Here is a 19,270-nt window from a genome sequence, read left to right as displayed (position 1 = left end):
CACCTGTACCACAGTACAGTATTTAAGTATATCACTATTAATGTGGATACCATAAATTTGTTATATGAAAGGGGAAGGGTTGTTTCATTTAATGCAATGTATATTTAATATCATCTACCATGTAAAAACAGTGTGCTACATACTTCTTGGAAGATTCAGTTGAGCTCTACTGTGTCTTATTCAAGGAGGGTATGAGCTAATAGCTTATGTCATTATTATTTGTCATTTATCATGTTTATAATAGCCTAAAAATGATAAATAACATACGAATTTTATAAACATAGTATGAGGGTTTGAAAGAGAGATCACATCAAATAGGGTGAACAGGAAGGCTTTATGGAAGAGTGAAAAAAAAAAAGGCTACTGTGGATTTTCTGATGAAATAGTTTCAAAGAAACTAGTTCTGAATTTATCTTAGCAATCATTTATGATCCATAGTACAGTGACTGTTCTTAAGCAGAAGAGGAGAAAAAGAGTAACAAAATAATGAATTCTATTCTGTTTGTTCTATTCCGAAGTTGATTATATTTTTATGGAGGAATCTAAAATTCAGTAATCCTTTCCACAAATATTTAGTGAACATCTTGGTGCTAAAGTAGAGAGATGACTAAGATTGAATTTTTATCCCAAGGAGTGTGTACTCTAGAAGAGATGGAAATAAAAAGGGATAACTTTAGTTCTGTGCAAAAAGTGTTAAAAGCAGTATATGTGAGTAAAGAAATTTGGGGATACAGTGGGAGGAAGCATGAATAGATGATTACATTATTACTACAGCAAATATTTCCCTTTTCTTTTCTTTAGTTGGAGAACATCAATTGACAGGCCATAAAGTGGCAGTTAAAATCTTAAATAGACAGAAGATTCGCAGTTTAGATGTTGTTGGAAAAATAAAACGAGAAATTCAAAATCTAAAACTCTTTCGTCATCCTCATATTATCAAACTGTAAGTATTTTTATATCTAATAGCACAGACGAGAAAACTGTCTTAAATATTTTTATGAATTTTTAAATAATTGGTAACCTGTAGCTAAACCAGTTATTAGATATTTTTGAAAAAATATATTTTTAATCATATTTAGCAAGTGTTAATTCATCTAACTTCCATCAATCCTTTTTGCACACTCTTGGTTTAGAATTAAAAGACATTGTTTCAAAATTGGTACAATATTTAAGTGATAAATGCAGCCTTGGAAGTTGACTCTTAATCTCTAGTGTTCACTTTAAAGATCATTCAGGAATTTAATTTGTAATTTTTTCTAGTCATTTTCCATTTGACAGGGTATTTTCTTTTTGGAAAATGTAGAAAATAATGGTTAAAGATTATCCCACATAGTGTGTTACTTGTAGAATTGCAAGTATTACTGTGATTGCTAATAGTAAAGCTTTTTGGAAGCCAAATGAATTTTTTTGGGGAATAAGACAAGTTACAAATTAAAAGATGAACAATATAAATATTAAAATATTAATAAATAAACTAATTAAATTAAAAGATAAATGAGATAATTAAAAATAGATTAAACCTATAGAAAGGTTTTGTATTAAGTATGTGACAATTGCTTTAAATCCTTTGAAGTTGCAGTTTAATATTTATTGAGAAAATATAACATAATAGACATTGAAAATTATCTTTATTCTTCATTTTAAATTTTATAAAATTAATAATCTCACTTATAGAGTACTTGATAGTAGCTAAGAACTGTAGTGAGCATTTTCCATTTACAATTTCACTTTATTCTCATGATAAACTTTTAAGGTAGGTTTTATTATCCTCATTTCATAGACAAGGAAACTGTATATCTAAAGAGATCAGCAACTTGTCCGAGGTCATATAGCCAGTAAGTTGCAGAGCTAGTATTTGAGTTCAGATCTGACTCTAAATGCCATGCTAATAATATCTACTCTAGTACTCCAGTCTTTTTAAAAATAGATGTATAAGTCACTTTTAAAGGAAAAATAAATTTGTGGAGCTCTGATTTTACCTTTATTGTTAATATTTTTTAACCTTTTTAATTGAAGTTTATCATTCATACCTGAACATCCATAAATAATTAGTGTATAACAACACATATACAAGGGATACAAAGCTCTAAATTTTGTGCTTCAAAAGGCTTTTATCAAGAAAGTGAAAAGGCAGCCTAGTCAATGGGAGAAAATATTTGTTTACCGTATATCCAATAAAGGTTTGATATCCATGTTATATAAAGAGATCGTATAACCCAACATTAAAAAGACAAGCAGCCCAATTAAGAAATGGGCCAAAGACTTGAATAGACATTTCTTTAAAGAGGAAATACAAATGGCTGAAAAGCATATGAAAAAGTGTTCAACACCATTACTTATTAGAGAAATGCAGATCATACTACACTAAGATATCATTTCACATCTTATAGAATGACCATGATTACAAAAACAGAAAACTGTAAGTGCTGGAGAAGATATGGAGAAATAGGAACACTCCTTCACTATTGGTGGGATGTAGAATGGCACAGCCTTTGTGGAAGACAGTTTGGTGGTTCCTCATAAAACTTAAGATGGAACTGCTGTATGATCCAGCAGTCCCGTTACTAGTATTATATTCAGAAGAACTGAAAGCAATGATGTGAACTGATATTTGCACACCGATGTTCATGGCAACATTATTCATAATTGCTAAAATATGGAAACAACCCAAATGTCCATCAACCAATGAGTGCATAAATAAAATGTGCTATATAAATACATGGAATACTGTTCAGCTGTAAGAAAAAATGAAATCAGGATGCATATGACAACATGGATGAACCTTGAGGACATTATGTTGTGTGAAATAAGTCAGACTCAAAACAACAAATATTGTATGGTCTTACTAATATGAACTGAAATGATGAGTAAACTCATGGAGTTAAACTCTAGAATATAGTTTACTAGAAAATTGAATGTGGGTTGAGAAATGGGAGCTGATGCATAATTTATGTAGACTTCTTACATAATGTTTATTGTAAAAGTGTGGAAATGAATAGAGTTGATGATAGTACATTATAGTGAGTTTAACACTGCTAATTTATTTTAAATGTGATTGTGGGTGACAGGGGTAGTCTGGGTATGTAATATTTCAGTTGAAGCTAGAGAATAATGTAGGGACTGTATGACATAGTGATTTTGATGGTGGATGAAGATTGTGGTTAATAGTACAGGAATGTTCTTCCTTTAAAAAATGTTCAGTATATGGTGATGGGAAAATTATAACTAATGTAATTTATGGATTATATTTAACAGTAATATTGTAACTCTAAGGGACAACAATAGGAGGGTATAAGAGGGTATGAGATTTTTCCTTTTAGAGTAATGAAAACATTCTAAAATTGACTGAGATGACAGCACAACTCTGATGAATATGAGAGTTACAGAGTGTTCATTTTGAATGATTATACAAAGTATGGGGCTGTATAACAGTGAATCCTGGGGTGGACGATGGACTGAGGTTAACAGAACAATTATGAGAACATTCTCTCATGAACTATAACAAGTATATAACACTAATATAGAGTGTCATTAACTGGGTGGTTTGGGGGGGAAATAACCAAATATAAGATACTTTATTATCTGGGTGGGCCCAGATAATAATTACAAGGGTCCTTTCAAAAGTGGAAGAGAGAGGCAAAAGAAGAGAGCCAGAGAACGAGATGTGCAGACAAAGCAAGATTCTTAGTGATGTGATAGGGACTTGACCAGCAATTCCTAGCTTCAAAGATGGAGTAAGGGGGCCATGAACAAGGTATACAGGTGATCTCTAAAATCTGGCTAGTGCATGAAAATGAATTCTCCCCTAGTAGCTCCAGAAGGCACTGTAGCCGTGCTGATACTTTGATTTAAGTTCAGTGAGATATGTGTTGTACTTTTAGCCTTTACAACTGTTGTTTTAAGCCACTAAGTTTGAGGTAATTTATTACAGCAGCAATAAGAAACTAATATAATAACATTCTTGAAATCCTTAAATGAATGCCTGATCCAGTTATTGCTGGTATTTGGGACATTTAATATCTATCACTACACTTATTGTTATTGTAAATTTAGTGTGTTCAGTGGCAGGGCCCATGGAATTCATCTTACCAATGGCATAAATATGTCACTGACTGTGGAGGAAGTTCTTTTAGGTTTTGTGTGCTACTCAGTACCCTGTGATGATATTGCTGCCATGAAATCTTCATTCTTACAGTAAACTTCAATGTCATTTGATCTTCACTTGAAGTTTACTCAATCAAAAATATAAACAAGGAATGAGGCCTCTGAAATTGCATGGCAATACTTGGCCAAAAGGTTACCATCTAGGACCTATATTCTAATGATGAATCAGAGTGTTTATATACAATTTTTTTAGGTTATAAGAATTAAAATATTACCTATGAGTTCAGTGACATACCTCACATATCCTTTGTTTCGTAACTTTACAATAGGAAATATGACTACCTGATCGGGTTATTTGAGGATTAAATTTGTTGGCACTGGTATAATGCCTTATAGTTGATGAACATTAGCCTTAAGCAGGAACTGATAGCCTATAAGCTCTTAACAGTCCTCTTTCATGATTCAAAATATCTCTTGGTTTTCAGTTAACTGAAATAGAGCATATCAACTGCTGAAAATTGTTGAAAATATCACTTCATATTTTCTACTCCATTTTAGTGGTGATTTTATTCTAGTAAAAGTTACTGAGTGGCTTCTAAATGAAATATCTTTTCTTTATTGAATGCTGACTTCCTGTAAGAGGAAGACTAAAAGTATCACATGCCAAAATGAGAGTGGAGAAGGGAGAGATCTCTCAGCATTTGCCTTATGCCTTGACTTCATCACTTTTAGAATGCCAACCCTGAAAGACTCCAGGGAATTTTTGTCCATAGAGTGTGAATCCTAGTTTCTGTTCTGTTCCTCAAAATAGAAATCAGATTGTGTTAGTAAACTGTTGGTAATTGTCATGAGAATTTAATAAAAGCATATTTTCATGCCATATCTATCACTATTTTCTTGCCTCCATTTTAATAATTACTTAAAATTATTAATTTTGATTAGACTATCTGTTTCTGATGTAGGAATATGTAATTGTTTGCTGTGTTAGTTTGTGAAAGAGTTAAGGAACATTCTCAGAATTGGTCAGAATATAATTGAGAGAAGAGAATTTAATGTTTAAAGCTTCTGGCATTCAGCCTTGAGTTTAATCTACTCAGCCACATTGCCTCTTTAATTCTAGATCAGAATTTTTTTTTTTAAAGCACTTGAGTATTTTTGCTTCAGTACAGTCTTACTGACATAGCCTCTAATAGTGTGATTTAAACAGGGAGAGAGACCTGATCCTTTGAGTGGTTATATTTTGTGTGGTCTTAGACTAACTGCCAAGAATAGTTTCCCAATTAGAGAATGGGCCTCTAGAAATAACAAGAAAGTTTGAACACTGAATACCAAAAATGAAGGATATTTGTAACATGATTTCTCTATTAACTCAAATTGGAAAAAATATTATCGACTACAACACACTGGGGGGAAATTAAAAATAACAAATACAATTTAAAGGAAAATTCAAAATTTCCCATTAAGTAGAATTTGTTGAATTGATTTTTTAAAATTGTTTTTTCTTTATTTTTTTAATATTACATTAAAAAAATATGATGTCCCCATATACCCCCACCCCCCTCACCCCCTCCTCCCCCCATAGCAACAAATTTTTAACCTCATCTCCTCCATTGATTTGAGGGAAACTTGATTTTAATGGGTCAAAAGATCAATATGTTCTAATTAAAAAAAAATTTTTTTGTCTTTTTAAAAAAAAGATACATAGATCACAAAAAAATTTTGCATTAAAAAATATGAGGTTTCCATATACCCCCACCCCACCTTACCCCTCCCCTCCCACATCAACAGCCTTTTTTTATCATTGTGGCACATTGATTGTGTTGGTGAATACATTTTGGAGCACTGCTATACCACATGGATTATAGTTTACATTGTAGTTTACACTCTACCCCAGTCCATTCACTGGATTATGACAGGATATATAATGTCCTGCATCTGTCCCTGCAATATCATTCAGGACAACTCCAAGTCCCAAAAATGCCCCCACATCACACCTCTTCTTCCCTCTCCCTGCCCTCAACAACTCCCGTGGCCACTGTATCCACATCAATGATACAGTTTCTTCCATTGCTAGAGTCAAAATAGTTCTATAGTAGAATACCAGTAAGTCCACTCTAATCCATATTTTATTCCTCTGTCCTTTGGACCCTGGGATGGTGATGTCCACTTAGGTCATGCTTATGCATGTCTCAGCAGGATCCCAGAGACAGCCAAAGTAGATACAACCTCAGGTACTGGTGCAACCTCAGGTACTGGTGCTCCTGAGGGCTATGGAGACACATGGGTTCTGCAGTCATGGCAGGTAACTCTGGAGTTCAGTGCCTTGTCAGTGGGTCCTACTTTGGAATTTGTGCTCCTGAGTGTGATGGAGTTGGACTCAGATGTGACCTTTCTACACATGCCTCTTCTGTCACTTTTACTGAACCTGTTGTTGGTGCTAGGGATGGTTTATACTCAGGGGACTTGAATCTCTGGACTGGCCATGTGCCAGCTGGGCTCTGAGCGTCAGCAGAGTTGTAACACCTACTCTTCAGTTCATTGGACTTACCCAGGTCAGCTAGCAGTGAAGTGAAGGTGGTAAACCACCACACCAGGGAACCGAAAGAGTCTACAACTGCAAGCAGGAGAACTGCATACATCAGCCATGTGGGATCTCAGTGTCCTCTCAATTTAGAGATAGAATACTTTCTAATTTTGTAGGCTGTTTTTTCCTGCGTATTCTATTAGTATATATCAACCTATGGACAGCTTTTTAATTTTTAACATCGTTAACCACTACTGTACACTGAAATACTACAATTCCTAGTTTTCCATGACATTATAGTCTTCTGATTTCCTTCTTCCATTATTGCCTCCTTTTAAAACTTTCTCTTATATATTCCTCTTTATCTTCCTGGCCATTAAATATTGATGAATTTTAGTATTCTGAATTAGTATACCTTTCTTACTGAACCCTCTGTGGATGACCTCATCTACTAGCATGACTTCATTTGTTGTTTCCACACCAGTTATTTCCAAATATATATTTCTGGCCCAGATATTTCTCTTGAATTCTGAATGCATTTATCTAACCATTTATTGGATATTTCCATTCTGAATCATAGAGTCCTCTAACACTAAATTGAATTCTTCTTTTTTTCCAAAACTTATACCTCCTATTTTTGTTGTTGTTGTTTTTAATGAGAGTACCATTCACATAATTTCCTAATCCTGAAGGCTGGGCATCATCTTCAATTCTTCCTTTTCTCTCCTTACATATAATTAATCATAAAGTTTTGCAGTTCTTTTTTTGTATTTTCTACGGACTCTGTCCATTTTCCTCTGTTCTTACTGTCAGGCCACCATATTCTCTTGCCTGAAGGACTTCAACTATTGCCTCTGCCTGGAAAACTTTACCCACATCTCCTTCCTTCTGGATTGTCAATTCCAATTTGCCTTTTAGGTTTCAGCTTTTAAATGCAATTCCCTCTAGAAAACCTACCTTATCCTATAAGACTGGGTTTTGTTTCTTCCATCTGCTCCCAGAACACGCAATATTCACCTATTCCAAATGCCTTAGCATTGTATTGTAATTGTCTATTTTCTTCTTGGACTACAAGACTGGGAGCAGGAGCTATCTATGCATTTATCATTTATTTACTCAACAAAGTTTTATTGAGCACCTGCTACCGGATAGGTACTGTTCTAGACATTGGGGATACAATGGTATAAGACAGGCAAGGTCTCTCCTTTTGTGGAGTTTATATTCTAGCAAGGGAGAGACAGACAATAAATAAATAAATTTAATATTATTTCAGCAGTGATAAATGTTTTGAGAACAATGAAACATGGTGCCATCATGAAGTATGACTAGGGAGGAGAAAGTACTAATTTTGACTCGGTTGTGGGGGAGCCTTCACTGAGGAAGAGAGGTTTAATCTAAGATCTCAAGTAAATAAAGATCTAGCCACTTTGAGAATCTGGAGGCAGAGTGTTCTCAACAAAGGAAGCAGCAACCTTAAAGGCCTTAGGAGTAATTCAACTTCAAGTGTTGTAGGAAAAGGAAGATTGACATGATACCAGGGTAGAATAAATAAGAGGAAGAGAGGAAGTTCATGAGGTCAGAGAATAGACAGGGACCAAATATTGCAGAGCCATGAAAACCTTGCTAAGAGGTTTGGATTTTCTTCACAATGGGAAGCCCTTGAAAGTTGGGGGAGTGATATGATATGACTGTAGTATAAAATGGGTATGGAAACAGAAGTAGGAACAGGAAGACCCGTTAGATAGCTGTTGCCATAACCTAGCTGAGAAATGTTGGTGGCTTTAGCCAGTGGTAGTCTAGATTTGTGTTATCCAATACAGTACTGTGGCCACTAGCCACATGGCTATTTAAATTTAAATTAACTAAAATAAAAAAATAATATTTTTTCAGTTGTACTAGCCACATTTCAAATGCTTAAAAATAACATATGGCTAGTGGCTACTTATTGGAAAGAGCAGACATAAAAATATTTCCAACACTGCAGACAGTTCTATTGGACAGTATTAGTCTAAATGGAAATTGATATATTCATAATATATTTTGAGGTACAACTAATGAATTATTGATGGGAGGAAAACAAATGGGAGGAAGGTATCCTTTTTTTTTCTTGTACAACTAAGTTTTTGATTTAAGCAATTAGGTGGCGATATGGTTGTGAGATGGAATGAATGGGAAGGGAGCTGGTTGGGAGGGCGACTATTAAGGATACTGTTCTATGTTAAGTTTGAGAATTCCATTAGACATTTAAAGACGTCACATACCTTCTTCATTTCTCCAACATCTAGCACAAATCATAGGTGTTCAGTACTTGTAACATATATAAAAGTCGGCATTTGAGCAGAGTCCTCATGGTTCTAGGAGGACAAGCAAGAGTGAGGGAATGTAAGTATAAAGAGCATGCTATATTAGGAATAGTCTAGTTTGGTTGGTGCACAGAGTATGTACAGGGAAGTGGAGTGAAAAAAAGGCTAGAAAGGTCAGTTAATCAATTCATTCAACAAATAGCTTCACTTGACACACTGAGGATACATCACTGAACTAAAAGTCAACAACAACAGAAATCCCTGAGGTTATGGAGCTTATATTTGTGTGTATGTGTGTAGTGGGGGTCATCAAGGAGAAAGAAAGTAAACCCCATTCTAGTAAAATACATAGTATATTAATGAAAGAGTTGAGGCAATATGCCATGTAGAAATCTGGAGGAGGAATGTTCCAGACAGATGAAACAAAGGTTCTGAGGTGGAAATTCCTGCAGTCCAGAGATCAGGATTGCAGAATAATCTAGGGCTTGTAGAGTAAGAGATAGGTTCAGAGACATACAGGAAAATCAGATTGTGTAGGGCATTATAGGTCATTTTAAGGGCTTTTTCTTTTATTCTGAGTGATATGGGAAGTCGTTGGAAGTGTTATGTGATCTTACATTTAAACTGTCACTTTAGCTACAGTTTTGATAATAGACTATAGCCGGGTAAGAATCAAAGTAGGGAAACCAATTAGGAGTCAATTTTAGTAGTCTGAGTGAAAGATCATGGTGGCTTGGAATTGGGCATAGTGAGGCAATATTGAGAAGTAGTCAGATCCCGTATATGCTTTCAAGGGAGAGCCAACAGCATTTGGCAGGTGGACTAGATGTAAGGAGTGACAGGAAAGAAATCAAGGATGACTCCAGGATATTTGGTCCCTGGGCAAATAAAAGGATGGAGTTGCAGCTAATTCTAAAAGTGGAGATTTTGGAAGGAACAGGTTTGATGTGGGTTGTTAAAGGGAGAGGGGGCATGTTAAGAATCTTATTTTGGTCTTTTGAAGTTCTTAGGCATCCAAGTGAGATGTAAGTAGGCTGTTGAATATATGACTGGAGTTCAGAGGAGAGGTATAACCTAGAGAGATAAATTTGGAAGTAATAAGCATATAAATGATATTTAAGCCCTAAGACTGGATGAGATCACCAGTGATGTGAGTAAAGATAAAGAAGAGGTCCAAAGACTGAGCTCTAGGGCACTATGATATTAAGAAATCTGGGAGGTGAGGAGGAACCAGAAAAGGAAAATAAAAAGGAATAGCCAGGGAGGTAGGAGGAAAACCAGGAGAGTCTGGTAAGGTTCCTTATTCTGTTGGATATTAAATAAGATGAGAACTGAGAATTAACTATTAGAATTGGCATGGAAGATGTTGCTGGTGTTTTTGAAATGAATCAATTTATTGGAATGGTGGGGGTGAAAACCTGATTTGATGGGTTAGAGGAGAATATGAGATAAAGAGGAGATAGTAACTATAGATAATTCAGGAATTTAGTTATAAAGGAAAAGAAAAAAATGGGGATGGTAACTAGAGTAAAATATGTAGTCCAAACAGGGTCTGTTATTTAAGATTGAGATATAGAATGTATGCTGAAGGTAATAATCCAGTCAAAAGGGAGAAATTGATGATGCAGGTGAAAGAGGTTCTCATTGTAGGAATCAAGTCTTTTAGTAGGTGTAAGGAGGGAATCCAGTGAACAATTATAGAATTAGATAGTCTATGGCCAGGGTAGTAGGTGGCTGTGTATAGTGGAGAAATAGATAATTAGAAATGAAGAGATCAGGGAACTTAGAAGCTATATATTGGGCACATAATCTAAAACACTATCATCTACACCCAAAATGATAATGACAACAGCAGTGTGCAAGAAGACATTAAGTTACAATGAGGGAGCTAGCAAGGTATTAGCTAATGACCATAACATGAAAAGGTATTTGGCAATGTAATCTGATGGCCTGCATTTCAGAGGCAATGGGATTTTTGAGGGAAGAAGTTTTGGTAAGAATTTACTTTAGGCCAAAGTTGATTTCTACAATGTAATAATTGGCTAGCATTTAAATTTTCAGTGCTTATTAGTGAATCTGAGCTCTCATTAACAGTGGCTACTAAAATCTCAAAAAGAGAGATAGGCATTGTATGCCTTTGGCTGGAGTTAAAGTAAAAATCAAATTGGAATCTGATCAGTCTCTAGATGTAACTGCCAATTTACAGGAGATGGTTATCCCTTAAGAATATAGATGCTTTAATCCTCCACAAAATACTAGGAAACCAAATCCAACAGCACATTAAAGAATTACACACCACGATCAAGTAGAATTTATCAGAGGCATAAGAAAATCAGTTAATGTAATATACCATGCCAGTAGAACAAAGGAGGGAAAACAGTCATCTCAGTTGATATAGAAAAAGGCATTTGATAAAATCTAACACCACTTCTTGATAAAAATACTTAGAAAACTAGGAAGAGGAGGATATTTCCTTGTCATGATAAAGGGCATCTGTGAAATATCCACCACTAACATCATACTCAATGGTGAAAGACTGAAAGCTTTACCTGTAAGATCAGAAACAAGTTAAGGATTCCCACTATTACCGTTCTGTTATTCAATATATATTGTATTCAAGTTCTAGCTAGAGCACTTAGGCAAGAAAGGGAAATAAAAGGCATCCAGATTGGAAAGGAAGAAGTAAAACTTTACCTGTTTGCAGATGATATGACTTTATATATAGAAAATCCTGCAAAACACAGAAAAAAGCGACTGAAGTTAATAAATCCATAAAATTGGAAGGGTACAAGATCAACATGTAAAATCAGTGATGTTACTATACACTAATAATGAAAAATTTGAAGAGGAAATTTTTAAAAATCCATTTGTAATAACTAAAATAATAAAATAGGGATAAATATAACCAAGGATGTCATGAGTTATTCATAGAAAACTGTAAAACCTTGTTAAAAGGAATCAGAGAAGACATAGAAGAATGGAAAGACATTCTGTGTTCATGGATTGGAAGACTAAATATTATGACGTCACTTCTACCCAAAACGATTTACAGATATATTGCATCCAGTCAAAATTTCCACAACCTTCTTTGCAGAAATAGATAAGCCAGTCATAAGATTTACATGGAAGAATAAGGGATCCCAAATAGCCAAAATCTTAAAAAAGAGAAATGAAGATAGAGGACTGACATTTTCTGATTTTAAAACTTATTACAAAGATACCATAATCAAAACACCATGTGTTAGCACAAGGAGAGACATATAGACCACTGGAATCAAATTGAGAGTTAAGAAATAAACTCTCACATCTATGGCCAATGATATTTTTTTGAGAAAGGGTGCCAAATCCTCTTGATTGGGAAACAACAGTCTCTTTAGCAAATGGTGCTGGGAAAACTATCCATATGCCAAAGAACAAAGGTGGTCCCATACCTTATACCATTTACAAAAGTTAGCTCAAAATGGATCAAAGACCTAAATTTTAGAGAAGACATTATAAAACTTCTAGAAGAAAACATTGGGAAGCATTTTCAGGACCTTGGATTAGGCAATGGCTTCTTAAACTTGACATCCAAAACATGAGCAAAGAAAGAGAAAAATCGATAAATCAGGCCCCATCAAAATTAAAAAACCTTTATGTGTGAAAGGACTTCATCATAAAAATAAAAAGACAATTTATAGAATGGGAGAAAATATTTGGAAACCACAAATCTAATAAGGAATATATAAATAATATATAAAGAAATCTTATAAGTATATAAGAAGAAGAAAACCTGGTTTAAAAATGGGCAAAAGACTTGAGTAGACATTTCTCTAGAGAAGATATACAAAGGCCAAAGCACATGAAAAGTTGCTTAACATTAGTAGCTATCAGGAAAATGCAAATCAAAACCACAATGAGATACCATTTCAGACCCACTAAATGGCTACTTATAAAATAAAAAAGATATAAGCACTAGAGAGGATGTAGAGAAATAGGCATATTGATCCATTGTTGGTGGGAATGTATAATTGTGCAGCCTCTGTTTAAGACAGTTTAGCAGTTCCTCAGAAAGTTAAGTATAGAATTAACTTATGACCCAGCCTTCTCCTTTTTAGGTATACTCCCAAAATTGAAAGCAGGAACTTGAACAGATATTTGCACACCAATGTTCATAGCAACATAATTCTCAGGTGTCAAAAGATGGAAGTAACCTGTGTCCATAGACCAAAGAATAGACAGACAAATTGTGGCATATTGATGCAATGGAATATTATTCAGCCATAAAAAATGAAGTTCTGATACACGTGACAACATGGATGAAGCTTAAAGACAATACTGAGTGAAATAAGCAAGGCACAAATGGACAAATAATTGTATGAGCTCAATGATATGAAATCATTTTAATAAGGGTGAAGTCTGAAACCAGATTACAGGTTACCAAGGACTGGGTTGGGTTAAGGGAATAGTGATTTAATGCTTAATTTCCATTTGGGGTGATGAAAAAATTCTGGTAAAGGGATGGTGGTGACAGTAACATAACATTGTGAATGTAATTAACAGCACTGAATTATATATTTGAATGTTGCTAATGGGAAAGTTTTTAGGTTGTATATATGTTGCTAGTAGTGTATAAAAATAAAAAAAAAAAAACAAAAAAACCCAAAGGAGTATAAAACACAAATAGTGAATCCTAATGCATACTATATAACCTTTTTAAAAAAGATGTATTTATTTATTTCCCCCATCCCCCTGTTGCCTTTGCACTCACTGTCTGCTCTCTGTTTCCGTTTGCCGTGTGCCGCTCTGTGTCTGCCTGTCTTCTCTTTAGGCAGCACCAGGAACTGATCCTGGGATCCTCCAGAGCAGGAGGTGTTCAGTGTCTTATGCCACCCCAGCTGCCTGGTATGCGGAGTCTCCCATTGTCTCTCTTCTGTGCTCCCTCCTCTTTGTGTCATCTTGCTGTGCCAGCACTCCATGTGGGCCAATCTTTCCTCACCGTAAGGCCCCAGGAATTGAACCCTGGACCTCCCATATGGTAGATGGGAGCTCAGTCGCGTGAGCTACATCTGCTTCCCTATAAACTTTTAATAGTACAATTACAGTAATATTCTTTTATCCTTTGTAACAAAGATACCATAATAATGCAAGTTGTTAATAATAGGGGAGGAATATGGGAACTCTATTTTCTGCATGATTTTTCTGTAAACCTATGACCTCTCTAAGAAAAAATTTGATGTATAAATTATTTTAAATAAAGGAAAAAAATGACAGTTTGAAATCCTACTTGACAAATCAACTGGTTCCTTCAACAACAGAATGAAAGGAAAAAATTAAAAAAATAGATGGTCACCTGTAGATTAAATAAGACATCAGCTATATCACCTAATTGCAATGATGGATTGTATTTGGATCCTGATTCAATAAAAATAGAAAACAACAAAAAAGCATTCTAAGGTAATCAAGAAACTCTGGATAATTGATTATATTCAGGATTTGTTAAATTTCTTTATGCATGATAATGATATTGTATATATATATATATACATATACACACACACATATATATATATACACATATATATACTCACATATAATTTTTAGGTTATTATTCCTTAGAGATACATAGAGATCTATTTACAGAAGAATTGAAAGTCAAATTCAGTTTGAATTGATGATTGAAAATACATAGTTTTATAAAGTAAAAATCTTTATAAAGACTTAAAACTCTAGAATGTCCACTGGTGGAAAAGGAAAGTCTAAGGTTATGCATATTACTAGAAGGAAAGCTAAAAAATGTAATATGACATAATAAAAACCTCATGTGAAATATGAATATGGGTAATATTGCATATATAAAACTTTTTCTTTGAAACTGAACAAATGTATATCAATATTACAAGATGTTAGTAACAGGCAGAAAAAATACATTATGCTAAGTGAAAGAAACCGGACACAAAGTACTACATATTATATGATTCCATTTATATAAAATGTAAATATAAATCAATTTATAATGATGGAATTACATTAGTGGTTATGTATGGCTGGGGAAGGATAGAGGGATTGAGAGGTGACTGCTAGGGGGTGTGGAGTTTTTCTTTATGGGATAATGAAATTTAGAAAAATTATAAAATTTTTTGTGGTGATGAATGTACAACATTGAAATTATACTAAAATCCATTTACTGTACACTTTGGAGGGATTGTATGGTATGTGAATATATATCAATAAAACTGCTTTAAAAACTCTAGAATGTCAGAAAATATTCTATATTTGCACACTTTAATAAAAATACTGTCAATTCAATAAAAGTGAGCATAACACATGAACATGCATTTCATAAAGAAGAAATGCATATGGTATTGTGTAAGTGTTGGAGGATATGAAAATCTACAAGTTGTCTTATTCATTGCTGAAATCTCTTTGGGAAACAGGTGACATTATCTCCTTAAATTGAATATTCACCTACACTATAACGCAGCTATTCCATTCATAGGTATATACCAAAGAGAAAATCTTACCTATTTATAAAAATGTTAATAGCAGTACTATTTATAATAGCAAAATTCTGGTAACCGCTTAAGTAACTTTTAATGGTGGAGTAGATGTATAAATAGCCTCTCTATTAACAGGGTAGTAGATTAATAAATACAGTGTACTATTCTAGAATGGTCAAATTGAATAACTGTAGCAAAACACAAGAATATGGATGCATTTCAATAAAATTCCAAAAAATTACATATAGCATGATACCCTTTCTATAAAGTTAAGAACAATCAAATAAAATATGTGTATGGATAATGTTTGCATGTGTTATGGAAAAGTAGGGGAGTGTACAAACACACACACACTTCTACATATATACACATATAAATAAAACTATTTAAAAGGATAAACCTGAGAAGGATGAGTAGGAAATTCAGGATTTTGACAGTTACCATGGGTATGGAGAAGCAAGGTGATAGGATAGGGAGGGTGACTATAAGTTTAGATGGAAGTATTGTCAAGGTCCTGGGTAGTTTTCTCAGGTCTTATGATAGTATTTAACATAGTAATTAACAAAATAATAGCAGGCCATTCATGAACCAAAGAAGATAGAGTATTATGAACCAATGGTAATGATTACTATATTTGTACATTACTACATTCATATTAGAATGAGTTCTAATTAAAAATATTCTGTATACATAACTTTGTACTAATATTTAAAAATCTTTATACATATGACCACCAAAAAGTGTACTTGTGTATGTTGAGTTTTGTCTTTTTTTAGAAGGATTTCTTTTTCTCTGAGTTTTATATGCCAGTTTGTATGGATATTGCAAAGATACTTGTAGCGTGGCCATCCAGAATGCTTGGGGCATAAGTTTTTTTGGATAATTGAATTTTTTGCATAATTAGAAAGTACATTAGTTTACTTTTTTCCTGTTTGTAGAAAACAATGATGGCATATATTTGATCCAAGATAAATTTCTTATGCTTCAATATAATTAATTATTACTTAGAGAGTACAAGAGATTTGGCTTACTCAGGCCAGGCTTAGAATATAATCTTGGAATTTGCCTTTTCTACTAAATCACTAATATAGCTTCATATGAAAGGAATATTCATATGGAAAAAAAATAGGAAGCTATTTTCTTAAGACTTCCCTCTTATAAAAGTCATGCTTCCTCCTCCATTATGATTAATTAAAATGTTATTAGTTGAAAATTTACCATAATTTTTCATTCTCAATCTAGCTCCACTCCATTATGATTAATTAAAATGTTATTAGTTGAAAATTTACCATAATTTTTCATTCTCAGATATTTCTGAATCTAGCTCGACTAGTTGCTTACATTATTACAAAGCTCTAATTCATTCACCGTATATTTATTTGAATACGTATTTTGTTATAGGCACTTTTCTAGGTATACATTCATTAATCAAATAGTCATTATAATGAACATGTAATTATAAGCTGAGGAAAGTGCTCTGAAGGTAATGCTTTTGTGAAAACAAAAAGGAACCTGATATAGATGTAGGAAATGACTTTTAAGCTGAGTTATAGAGGATGACTAGTAAGTTGAAGGGTGGGGAAGGGGTCATGGTATAGGGTTCAGGTTAGTGGAGGCAGTTTATAACAAAGGACGCTCCACGTGGTTAAATAGCTAAAAGAAATAGTGCGACTACAATGTTGGGAATCAAAGGAGAGATTAAACGAGAGGTAGGGCCTGATTTTTTCAGGACCTAAGAACAATGAGAAAACCCTGAAGGCTTTTAATTAGGAGGCTACTCAAGATAAGATTTATTTTGAAAAGAATACTTTTTTAATACCTGGATTCCTCATTAGACTAAGCTCTCCAAGTAGAGGGATGAACTACTGATCACACATAGTAGGTACTCAGTACAGTACCTACTACTCACCATGTACTCAATAAATATTGTGTCACCATGTAACATTTTGGAGATATTAGGTAAGTTTAGTTTGCTTATAACCTTTCTACAGTTAAGTTTCTTCAACTGTAAAACTAGAATAATATTTCATAAAATTGTTTTGAAGATTAATGAAGCAACATGTGAGACACAGGTATATACACCTGATATATACGAAGTGCTCAATAAATATTAACTATGGTTTTCATTGCTCTAGAGTGCCCTTCAGTATGGGCAGTGACTGCAGGAGAGTTACAGGTTTCATGAAATAGTTCGACAATAATCTGTTGAAGACTATGATATACTCTGAGGAACTGGCACCTAAATATATTGATGGCAATTTCATCAATTCTTTTATTCCACAAGAATGTGCAGAGCAAAAAAATGATTGAGAATTCTATTAATAGATCATCATACGTGAGTGAGGTGACACAGTGGATGCTCCTGCTCTATGCTATTCAGTTTATTTGGTTAGAGTTCGGTGGCTGTTAGGATAGCTTTTATAAAATCATTTCTGCTAGATTTCTCAAGTAAGATTCCCTTTCTACAGTTCTTTTGAAATAGTCTCAACTTTTTTTCTCAGTTATATTAATTTACTTTAAAGTGATATATCTTGCCATGTGTCATCCCAAAGAGTAACGATTGCTATTAGAAGAAATATTCCTTCTGAAAATCCATACTCTTATTTTCAATACCATAGTTATAATATTTTTGTCAAGTATTTATACATTATCCTGTTTTAAAATTTATAGTATGTTGTTATATAACAAACTTCCTGGCCATATTTCCCACTTGAATGGAAAAAAGTAACAAGGCCTACTAGTTAGCACATATTTATTTGTCTTAGTGCACATTAATAAAAGGTGCCCTATTTGGATGGACAAATCACCAAAACGTCTCCGTACTTTTGATACCTCCTGTGTCAAAAGTGCAATTCCTATACAGTGCTGCCTCAGCCATTTTCCAATTCCCACATATACCTTCCGCTGGCTGCCTTTAATCCATGTAAATACTACATAGCTATACTTAGTGGCTCTCTAAATAGTAACCTAGCATAAATTAGTCATTGGTTATAATCAACCAGACTATAGATAAAATTCTTTATAAACAAAGTAACCAATTAAAAAATTAGAATATTCACTTATAAATATTTTAATAGAAGGTTGTATTTAACATCAAAATTATATTTAATTCATTTTCAAAGTGTTCAAAACTTTGGTAAAATTGTACAGGGAAAGTTGTAGATTTTTAAGAAAATATCTTGTCAAAATTCAAGTTTTTATTTTTTAATGGGCTCTGTTTTGAGTTCCTAGGAATATACATATTTATATACACACATATATCTTTATCTTTTTATTATGAAAAACTTTTAATATATACAAAAGTAATGTGGCTCAAGTGACTGAACGTCTGTTTCCCATTTGGAAGGGTCTGGCTTTGGTTACTGGTGTCTCCTAAAAGCAAAATAAAAAAACAAACAGCAAGTAAAAAATTGAAGAAAACCAACTCAGGGGAGCTGATGTGGCTCTGTGGTTGAGTACTGGCTTTCCACACACGAGATCCTGGGTTCAATCCCCAGCCTGGAGCCTCAAAAAAAAAAAAAAAAAAAAAAAAGTAATGATGCTCCATGTATCTGTCATTCAACTTCAACAATTATTAATGTATTATCTGCTTCCTTTCACTTCCCCCACTCCAGATTATTTTGAAGAAAATCTCAAACATTATACTTTTAACTAGTAAACTCTTCTCTATCTACTCTAAAAGTTAAGGGCTCTTCGGGAAGCGACTGTAGCTCAAATGGTTGAGTGCCTGCTTCCCACGTATGAGGTCCTGAGCTCCATTCCCAGTACCTCTTAAAAACAAATGAAAAAACCAGCTCTCTTTGGGGAGTGGATGAGCACCTGCTTGGCCATGTACGAGGTCCTGGGTTCAATCCCCAGTA

At 33.9% G+C, this 19,270-nt stretch overlaps 1 protein-coding gene across 5 annotated transcripts in view; it reads left to right on the top strand.

Annotated features, from left to right (window-relative positions):
* The window catches only part of PRKAA2 (protein kinase AMP-activated catalytic subunit alpha 2), a 112,616-nt gene that overhangs the window by 55,440 nt on the left and 37,906 nt on the right, over positions 1–19,270 (top strand). For 3 of the 5 annotated variants that reach the window (XR_002798070.3, XR_011649661.1, XM_004465499.5), the window contains exon 2: positions 802–943. The exons of the other annotated variants lie outside the window; for them this stretch is intronic. Coding sequence is in view for 1 of the 3 variants with exons in the window: in XM_004465499.5 (XP_004465556.1) it covers positions 802–943 (142 nt within the window). In the remaining 2 variants the exon portion in view is untranslated. The remainder of the gene's footprint in view (positions 1–801; positions 944–19,270) is intronic. 5 annotated transcript variants of the gene reach the window in all.

The sequence above is a fragment of the Dasypus novemcinctus genome, chromosome 9 (genome assembly GCF_030445035.2).
Source record: "Dasypus novemcinctus isolate mDasNov1 chromosome 9, mDasNov1.1.hap2, whole genome shotgun sequence".
Lineage (NCBI taxonomy): Eukaryota > Metazoa > Chordata > Mammalia > Cingulata > Dasypodidae > Dasypus > Dasypus novemcinctus.
This window is presented reverse-complemented; position numbering and strand designations above follow the sequence as displayed.